The following is a 10,356-nucleotide window of genomic DNA, read 5'->3' on the forward strand; positions in this document are numbered from 1 at the left end:
ACAGGTAAGGGTGTATATATGTGGGGAATTGACAGATTTAATCCATCCTCCTCTATAATACAAAACCACCCAGTCCTTGGCCTAGATCTCTAGTTAGTAGATAACTTTTTCATTTCACACAACCAATCTTACAAGCCCTTCAGATGATCATCATGGCCAGTAGCATAGCTGGTTTGGAGGGAGCAGTAAGAAAATAAATAAGTAAATAAATAAATAAAATAATAATAATAATAATAATAAGTGGTGAAATGATGAAGGCAATTCAACCTCAATCCTGCTATAAATACCTGAGAATACTTGGGGCAGATGGAATCAAACACCACAACATGAAGGAAAAGACAAAAAGAGAGTACCTGCAGTGAGAAAAATATTGGCTTCAAAGCTGAATGCCAAAAACATAATTTCGGCAATAAACTCGTGTGCAGTCACAGTAGTTTGGTATGGCACTGGAATCCTTAAGTGGACAGAAGAGGAGCTAAAGGAGATGGACAGGAAGTCAAGAAAGCTCCTAATGATGCATGGATCCCATCGTCCATGTGCAGACACTGATTGCCTATACACGAAGGGAGCAAATGCAGGAGGAGGACTGATAAGTGCGGAAGGCTATATACATATCAAACTTGAGAGCTTAATGAGATACCGAGCCCAAAGTAAGGAAACCTTGCTAGTGACAGTTAGGAATGAGGGAGTATTGAAAGCAGGGAAAAAAAGAAAAGCAAAGAAAGAAGTACAAAAAGGACATGAAGAAGAATTATGCAAGAAAGGACTACATAATCAATCCCATGTAGCCACAGCAGAGGTTGCTGGAAATAAGAGGTGGGATTGGCTGATGAAAGGAACCTTAGAAAAAAGTGACTGAGAACACAATAGTGACAGTGCAGGACCAAGTTCAGGCCATGAACTGGAGGGTTAGCCTGAGGAATGAGCAAATGTCTCTGCTGTGCTGCATCTGCAACAGAGTGGATAAAACCATTGCCAATATCACGAACAAATGCCCTAGACTTGCCCAAAACCACTACAAGTTGTGGCGACACGACCAGGTAGTGAAAGTGCTACATTGGAAACTGTGCGAATAGTGGGTGCTAGAGAGAGGCAAGACGTGGTATGAGCACAAGCCGCAGAGAGTGACAGAGCTGGAGACTAGCAAAATCCTCTGGGATTTCCCAATCCAAACAGATCAGGTGCTAGAGCATAACAGATTGGATCTTGTGGTGGTGGACAAGGTGCACCACATATGCTATATAGTTAATGTTGCGTGCTCCTTTGACCCACAAATAGTCAAGAAGGAAGGCAAAAAGATAGATAAATGCAACCCTCTTAAGTATGAAATCGGCCGGCTATTGGAAATGAAGAAGGTGAAGATAATGCTTATCATTGTTGGGTCCTTGGGAACAGTATCAGAAGGCATCAAGGGGAATATAAGGGCAATTGGAATAGAGTGCCCTGTAGAACTATTACAAAAGGTTTGCCTTCTTGGCACAGTCAGAATAATCAGGAAAGTATTAGATAGCTGAAAAGAACAAATAGCATGGTACCGTGGGCTGCAGGTAGTAAGCCCGCTACGCATGCAAGACTCCAGGAGCTCCAACAAAACCTGTGATAAAAAGAAAATAATAATAATAGTAATAATAATAATAATTAATAATAGTACATCTCCAGCATTAGAAACTGTGCAAAGACAATAAAATAATAATAATAATAATAATTCTTTCTACTCTAGGTACAAGGCCTGAAATTTAGGGGAGGGAGTAAACCGATTACATTGACCTCAGGACTAAGCAGGTACTTATTTTATCGATTTCAAAAGGATGAAAGGCAAAGTCAAGCTTGGTGGAATTTTAAGACATTCGAAATATCACCAAGCATTTAGCCAGGCATGCTAACCATTCTACCAGATCACCACCTTAAATTATCTGGCACTCTGGTTCCTGTTGATCTGATCAATGGCACAGCCTGCTCATGAAATTAATGTACAAGTCCATAGACATGCGTACCCTTAATGTAGTTCTGGGAGAGATTCAGTGTGACTCAGAATGTGACATGGCCCTTTGAAATACAGGTACAACTTATTTTTTCCAGCTGAGTCAACGGGAGGAACATGAAATTTAGTGGGTTACTCGAGAACACAATGCGCCACTAGGAATCAACCTTGCGACCTTACAATCCACAAGTAGGTTCTAGTGATGGATTAGAATCTATAGTCTTCGTATTTAGCTTTCTCCTTTCTGGTTTTGAAAAGCCTAATTTCTCAAGATTGGTATTTAGGCAGTGTATTACATTTCCCACAGCCCCAATAATTACAGGTATAAATCTGAACTTGTAGTCTAACTGCAGATTTCTCAATAGTTCGACGTAGGTATTCTCTTTTTCACTGACCTTCAGCTCTATGTTAACATCTGCTGGGCAGCTAATTTCCACAACTGTACACAATTTCTATTTTCTATCCCAAATCATTATATCAAGTCTCTTGTGCTTACATTTTATTGAAGTCTTCACTGGGACATTCCACCAGTACTTCTTTTTGTCGTGAGTGGCTATGGCTTCTACCATACTATGGGTTCTTATTTCTTTGTCCTCGGAGCTAGCCTTCAGATGGATTTTATTATAGAGTTTCCTAGCTACATCATGCCTAATCGGTAGATAATACTGTGATGACATTTTCAGGCAACTGCTTGTATGTATGTGTGTGTGTGTGTGTGTATGTGTGTGTATATGTATGTATGCACGCATGGTTGCAATGTATGTATGTATGTATATTTGCATGCATGTATGTATTGTATATATGTAAGGCAAACTGACAGTCGCTAGATCAACAGATACAATTGACTTGTGCTATTCGTTTGGGCTCGCTACGTTCTAAGTTCAAATCCTACGGAAATCAATTTTGCTTTTCATTCTTTCGGGGTCTATAAATACCGTATCACTATAGGACAGTAGATTGCCAGAATTGTTACAAGATCGGACAAAATGTATTGCGATATGTATGCATGTAGCTATGGGTGTATAAATGTATATAGGTATGTTTACCCACTTGTGTGTATATGTGTGTGTATGTACACACACATACACACACGCACGCACAGACTCACATGTATGTATGTATGTATGTCAGTTCGCTTGTGAGTGCTACTGATGACATGTAAAGCGATACAATCTGCTGCATGGTCGAGTCGTCAGCAACTAAGCTGACAACGCCCACTAAGATTGCTCAGTGAAGTGAGTGAATGGATATCACTGGATGAAAAACGAAACCTGTCAAAGGGTGGATGAACTCATTAAAATCAACGGCCATCCAATACTGTTTACATAAACTTAGTCCTGCTATTTCTCGTGGACAGCAGTAGTTCCTGCAGCAATCATCGACAAACAGGTGACTTTGGTGCAGAAAACAGTGGCTACTCAGAGGATTGACACATTTTCGGCAATGGGCAGGCACGGCCTTTTCAGTCAGCAGAAAACCACGGGAATGGGAATGTAGGTATGGTGTACCACATTACTGGGGATGAGTTGCCCTTAAACCTTGTGGGACCATCACTCTATGAGAAGGAAAACTCTGATGTAAAACTTGCGGCGAACCAATGATGTTGACTAATTCTTCTTTTTGGAGTATTTGTCATCGTTGCTCAGGGAGTAGAATTGGTATTGTGCAAGGCTTCTCACTTTAAAAAGCATTATGCACGGGTATTGCTTAACGCACCGGCATCACTCTCGTTCGATTCGTCTTTTTTTTTTTTTTTTGAAATGCTAGTCATCGCCTAAAAGGGCAAACCACATTCATTGGAGGCGATGCAGACAATTGCAATAAGGGCTCTGGAACGAACTGTAAAGGGTCTAGGTCCACCAGGTGTCCTGTGTCATCGCAGTCTATTTTCTAGGCCCGGTGGTCCTCTTGTGACTGCGATAAAATATAAGCCTTTGAATATTGGCTGCTGAAATATCCAAACTTTCCTACGTAATGAATCAACAGCACGTCCTGAAAGAAGATCTATTCTTGTAGCAGAGAAGCTACAGTCCTACAACATTGGACATTACAGCATTCACAGAAACAAGGCTTGCGAATGAAGGGCGTTTGCATTATTATGTAGCTATACTTTTTACTAGAGTGGTAAAGGCGAGGAGTATAAGAAGGTATCTGGTGTAGCCTTTGTGGTAAAAATATCTGGTCTGGAAAAATTCCCATGTAGAGTTAGTGACAGATTTATATACACAGTGGTGTACCAAGTGGGGGAGGGGCGGTCCGCCCTGGGCGGCACAATTTATTTGTATTAATATATCATTAGTAAAAATGCAGTATGAATATTAGACTTTAATAATGTATAGTAGCCATTAGAATTTCCTTAAAATTTTAATTTATCATCAGTAAACTTGTATTGTGTGCTAATATTGTGTAACATACAGTATAATATTGTTAATAGAGTAATATTGTGTGTTTCTGGATAAGACAGTGTGTCGATGATATTCGGAAAGTTGATTATTATTTTGGTTGGTCTATACTCTATTTGGTTTTATTCATATAAATTCACGATATCACTGATATAATTTGAGATGAAGTGAATTAAGGACAGCAGTGCAGCATTCCGAAAAAAAAAATACGAGAGAAGAAAAGCCAAATGAAGGTGCCATAATTAAATTTCTCATCAGACCCGACCGCCCAGACGAAACTGGTATTACTGTAGGTCATGAAGATGATGTTAATGAAATGCAACTTGAAAAGAAAGATCGAAGATGAAGTTGATGATGCTGATCCACCACAAATTACTGAAGAACAAAACTCTTATATTAATTTGAAAGATATTGGGATGTGGCCTGCTAAGTTTAATCACGGTGACGGTATTCGGGAAATTCTTGTACAAGGATCGAAGGCTGTGCAAAATATTGTCCAGAAAGGGGAGATTAGAAGACTGTCAAGAAACTGGTTTTTTCGAACTTTACAAAATGGGAACTTGGATGATAATACTCTCCATCGAAAGAAGCCGTGTTTTGTTTATGTTGTAAGCTATTTTCAAGTGAAAATTCAAAGTTTTGTTCAGTTGATGGTTTCAAATCTTGGTAGAAGTTGAATCTTAAGATACAAGAACATGAATCTAGCCCTGCGCATGAGAATGCGTTCACTCAGTAGAAAGAGCTAGAAATTCGCCTTTCCAAAGGCAAGATAATAGACAAAGAGTAACAAACTCTTGTTGAAAATGAAACAAGGAAATGGAAGCAAATCCTGACTAGATTCTTGGACATAATTATGTTTCTTGCTAAGCAAAATCTAGCCATAGAGAAGACATTCGAGTTGAGAAGGCAAAAAAAATAAAGGAAATTTTCTGGAGCTTGCTCAACTGATTGGAAAACTCGACCCAGTGCTACTTGACGAAAGTAAAAATTTATAAGTTTACAACTTCCTATCTCTCACCAAAAATTCCTGGGAGATCAAGTGTGAAACAGAGTAAATACTATTGCATTATTTCTTATAGTACCCCAGATAGATATTTCTCATATTGACCAAATTCTTCATGTGCTACGTTACGTTAAAATAGGTGATCAGGAAGTAAAAGTTGAAGGATCCTTTCTTCGTTTTATTGAGATGAAAGGCAAAAATTCAGAAAAGAATGCAATTTCAGGAGAAAAGGGCGTAATAGAATTATTTAGAAGGACGCACTTCTTTTCTTGAGTGAGGCACGTGCTCCTTAGCCCTCCCACGGTCCGCCACTGCTAAGGCTAATGACATTCAGTCTGCCTCCATTTCCAGAAACTCCAAATTGTTGTATAGTCACCTTCAAGAAGAATAATGGATCTATTTGATACCGTAAACAGAGAAGCTCTTTGAAAGATGCTGAGGAAACTCGGGTGTCCAAAGAAGCTTGTGACAATTCTTTGTCAATTCCATAGCAACAGGAAGCTCTGACTGAATGCTCGTCGGAATGTATCTGATCCTCTTGCTATGAATAATGGTGTCAAACAGGGCAATATTCTAGCACCAACACTGTTTCTACTGTATTTTACAATGGTGTTTATAATTACTTTTAGTGAGTGTCCAATCTGGAATATATGTCAGGTTTCGTACGTTTGTGAAACATTTCAACATAAGATGCCTCAACGCAGATTCAAAAGTCATGTCCTCATTCTTGAAAGAATTTCTCTATGCAGACGACAGTGATCTCTTTGCTCACACCCAAGAAGGCATGCGACATATAAACCCCTTCTCCAATGCTTGTTCTTCGCTAGGCCTGACGAAAGTGTTGTCTTATATCAGCCTGAGTGCAATACGTGGAGCCAGATGTCCTTTTGTATAGTAAGAAGTTTCAAGTTGTGGACAGATTTGTGAATCTTGGCAGCACCCTTGACAATGAAATCACGCTTAGAATCAGCAAAGCCAGTGATGCTTTCAAAAAGTTGGGATAACGTCTGTGGTCTCAACATGGTAGCTCTATTGAAACTAAAATGAAAATTTATACGACTTGTGTTACCTCCCTGTTGTACGCTTGTGAAGCATCGGTAACTTACTGAAAACATCTGTTATAGCTAGAGCGCTCCAACCAGCAATGTCTACATCGTATCTTAGGTCTGCGTTGGAAAATATACGTGTTGAAGTATTTGAAAGAGTTAATAATTTTGCGAAGAATGTGAGAGAGTTTGCTTCAGATGTCAAGAGAGTTGACTTGGATTACTCCATACACAGCATAACAATATATGTCATGAATGCTACAAAGCACGAAGCGGCAAACTCAAGGGCATTCCGGAGTGGTACACACTCTTGGTGCACCACTTATTTGCCCACAGCCTCTACCTCTACTGACTCAGCAGGAGAAAATGTGAATGTATGTATGTGCATACGTATAAATGTATGCATATTTTTTGGTATTAATTAATATGTATATATGTGCGTTTATGTGCGTGCAAATATGTAAGTGCAAAAATCTCTACTTATCGAGAGGTTTGTGTATCCACCCTCCTGTACGGATCTGAGTGTTGGACCCTTTATCGGCGCCAAATCAGACAACTGGAAATGCTCCATCTCAGATCGCTCCAAAGTATCCTCGGTCTCACGTGGAAAGACAAGGTACTTCATACCTAAATCCTTTCGAGGGCTGGGATCAACAGTGTTGAAGCCAGCATCTTTCGTCGTCTTCTCTGCTGGATAAGCCATGTGATTCGGATGCCAGGTAATCGGCTCTTTAAGATGATTCTCCTCAACGAGATCGAGACTGCAAGTAGGCTTCATGGAAGTCCAAAACTTCGTTTTCATGATGATCATCTCAAGTGGTCTCCCATTTTATGAAATGCGTCCCCCACTCAATCGCTGGAGACCCTGCATGAAGAGAGGAAGGAGAAGTCGTCATCAGCTCCCCGAAACTGTTGTTCGGGGTCATTTTCAGTGACCCCAGGGCCTCAATATCTACCTATCTCGCATCGGTCTTGTCAGCCACGTCCGCTCCCGTGAGAAACAATGTGCTAGAGGAGGAGGATGAATATCTTGGATCGACGCTATCATCACCTTTGATGGGCTGTCATAGGCAAAGTAAAATATAAATATGTCTATTTGCATGTGTGTTTGTGTGGGTGCGTGCGCATGTGTATGCGAGTATGAATTATGTATGATTAGATACATGCATGTATATATGTAAGTATATAGTGTTGCTTTGTATGTCTATGTGTATGAGTGTACGCGCGCGCGAGTCTGAAGACCTGAGAACAGCTGTTTGAGTGGGCTGGTCGATTACATCGATCCCGTTGCTCGGTGGAATTTGCACTCAGGACGAAAAGACGGGCGAAATGCCGCTAAGCACTTTGTCTGGCGTGCTAACGATTCTGCCGGCTTTGTCGCTGTGAGAATGATGATCATTCATGTAAATAATTTTTTTTCTACGCAACTTGATTTTGTAAATGAACCATCTGGTGTGTTTATTTTAATAGCATATCAAGGTATACAATGAGTTTCTTTGTCGTAGATGTTGTTAAGACACTCGGCAAGAAGAAAAATCTAATAATAAACAATACGGTTTCCTAGCAAGATTCTCATACTCTGTTCACAGTGTCATAAGTGAGAACCCATTAGTACATCATCTTTAGATCACATAACCCATCCTATTCATTAGCTAAACTATGTTCCCTAATAACGCATGTGGCAATACCCGTGGCATTTATTTGTAGTTAAGTGGGTTGAGTAATGAACCATCAGGTCTTAAGTCAACAGTTGTTACTCTGCTAACCCGCTTAACTCATCACAATTCCGCGCAATAATAACAATAATTTCTATAATAGCATAGGCCAGAAATTTTACAGACAAGGAACAGTCGATGATATCGACCCCAATACTTTAGTGAAGCTTTATATTAACAGCCCCGGAAGGATGAAAATCAAAATCGACCACAGCAGCATTTGAACTCAGAACTTAACTTGCCAGTCTACCTTTCTTTCATAATGTTAACAATTTTTAACATAGGCACAAACCAGAATTTTGTAGGGAGATGTAAAAAAAAAAAAAAAAGAAATGACTATATTGATTCCAGTACTTGACTGGTACTTTATTTTATCGACCCCGGAAGGGAGGCAGTCGAAATCAACATCAGCAGGATTTGAACTCAGAATGTAAAGAGCTGGAAAATACCGCAAGCTATTTTGTCCGACGCTCTATCGTTTCTGCTGGTACGTTGTCTTTATAGTAATAAATTCTAACATTGGCATAAAGTTAAAAATTTTAGGGGAGGGAACAGCTGATTATGACAACACAAATCTGGTACTTTATTTTGTCGACTCCAGAAGGATGAAAGACGAAGTCGACTTTAGTAGGATTGGAACTCAGAACATAAAAATATGTAACCAAATACAGCAAGACATTCTATCTGTAGATCAACTGATAATTTTTTTTATGACATAATGACGAAAGGTTAAGTTCGAACTAAATACAGCGAGCCGTTTAATCCGTCACTTGACCGCGTCTACCACCAATCAGCCTCTTAATAATGATAATAATAATGATAATAATAAAAATCTTACTGGTATACATTTTTCCCAAGAGTTTCCAGTTTCCTTGGCACCAATAATACTCTTACGTAAGAAATAAGATGATTTTGAAGGATAAACTTTGGTCGGGTAAAATTTTTCCCTCATTTTGACTTCCCCCCGTTAAATGGATCCTCGTTCACAAATCACCACCAAACATAGACAGCGTTACCGTTCAAATATTCGTTATATGGAATGAAATAAACGCTGGGAACGTCCAACAGCAAGAGAGAGATGATACTCGGGCCTTCACATCTGTTCTCTACTAACTGTCGATTTGTATTAGAAGAATTTTGAATATTCTTCAGTATATTTCGGTTCGATAAAGCGATAAGAGGATCAATATTGAAAGAAAAAATATATTAATATTGAAAGAAAAAATATATATTGGTATTTCATTACATTTAAACGTTTTCTGGTTGACTACACATTTTATCCTTTGCGGGATAGATGAAATAAAGTACCAGTTTAATACTTGGATCTATATTATCGTCTACATCCCTTTCCTATACGTTTTGATCCCGTGCCTATATTACAAACTTCTTTTTGGAAGATTGAAACGTTCTTTAACGAGGTTGAATCACTTTCTCTACCGTTCCGCCAAAATATTTCTAGAAGACAAAGTGAAAAGGAAGCCAATTGTGATAGCCAACTTCACAGTTGATATTTTGCAACGAAATTGATTGAAGCCTGTAATTCTCTTGTTAGAAACCTAGTTCAACTTTTCCTGTTTTTTAGTTCTGAAAGAAGTGCCTGAGAACTCTACCTCAACGATCCTCCTAGAAATAGTGGGCGAACAGGAGACAGATAAAAATAAGATCCAGACTCCGAGAAATTAAACATTATTATTATAAATTATTGTTGCTATAATTCTATTATTGGTGGGATGATAGTACTGTTAAAGCAACGGATTAACTGTCTCGCAGCAGTTAGTTGCGACTTCATCTTCTGACTTCAAATCTTGTCAAACCAAACTTTGCCTATAAAATAAAGTATTATTCAATGGAGTCGATATAATATTCTTATAAAACATCGTAAATGTGAATGAAATTATAATAGACCAATACTCTACCGTTCATACCAGCAAAGTGATCAGTCAGACGCTCAAATAATTCCACATATCCACCACCCTTAACTGATGTTTTACTCTTTATTTATCGATCTCAAAAGGATAAACTGCATTATTAACTTTGGCAGGATTTGAACAAAGAGCACAGAGAGCTGGCAAAAATACTACAAGACATTTTATCCAATGCTCTAACGGCTTTAACCATATTCGCCGCCTCGACATTAGGATCTCCACCGATCGAGGTTGGCCACAAATCTGCACGTGTGTACACAGTCCTGGGCACTAGCGTAGCTAGG

The 10,356-nt window shown here is 39.1% G+C and overlaps 1 protein-coding gene across 1 annotated transcript in view; it reads right to left on the minus strand.

Moving 5' to 3' along the window:
• LOC106878366 (uncharacterized) overlaps positions 1-9,191 on the minus strand; it is a 19,630-nt gene extending 10,439 nt beyond the window's left edge. Inside the window, exon 1 of the mRNA XM_014927557.2 lies at positions 8,986-9,191. Within this exon, the coding sequence (XP_014783043.1) occupies positions 8,986-9,099 (114 nt within the window). The 5' untranslated portion in view covers positions 9,100-9,191. The remainder of the gene's footprint in view (positions 1-8,985) is intronic.
• Positions 9,192-10,356: the final 1,165 nt, after the last annotated feature.

The sequence above is a fragment of the Octopus bimaculoides genome, chromosome 20 (genome assembly GCF_001194135.2).
Source record: "Octopus bimaculoides isolate UCB-OBI-ISO-001 chromosome 20, ASM119413v2, whole genome shotgun sequence".
Lineage (NCBI taxonomy): Eukaryota > Metazoa > Mollusca > Cephalopoda > Octopoda > Octopodidae > Octopus > Octopus bimaculoides.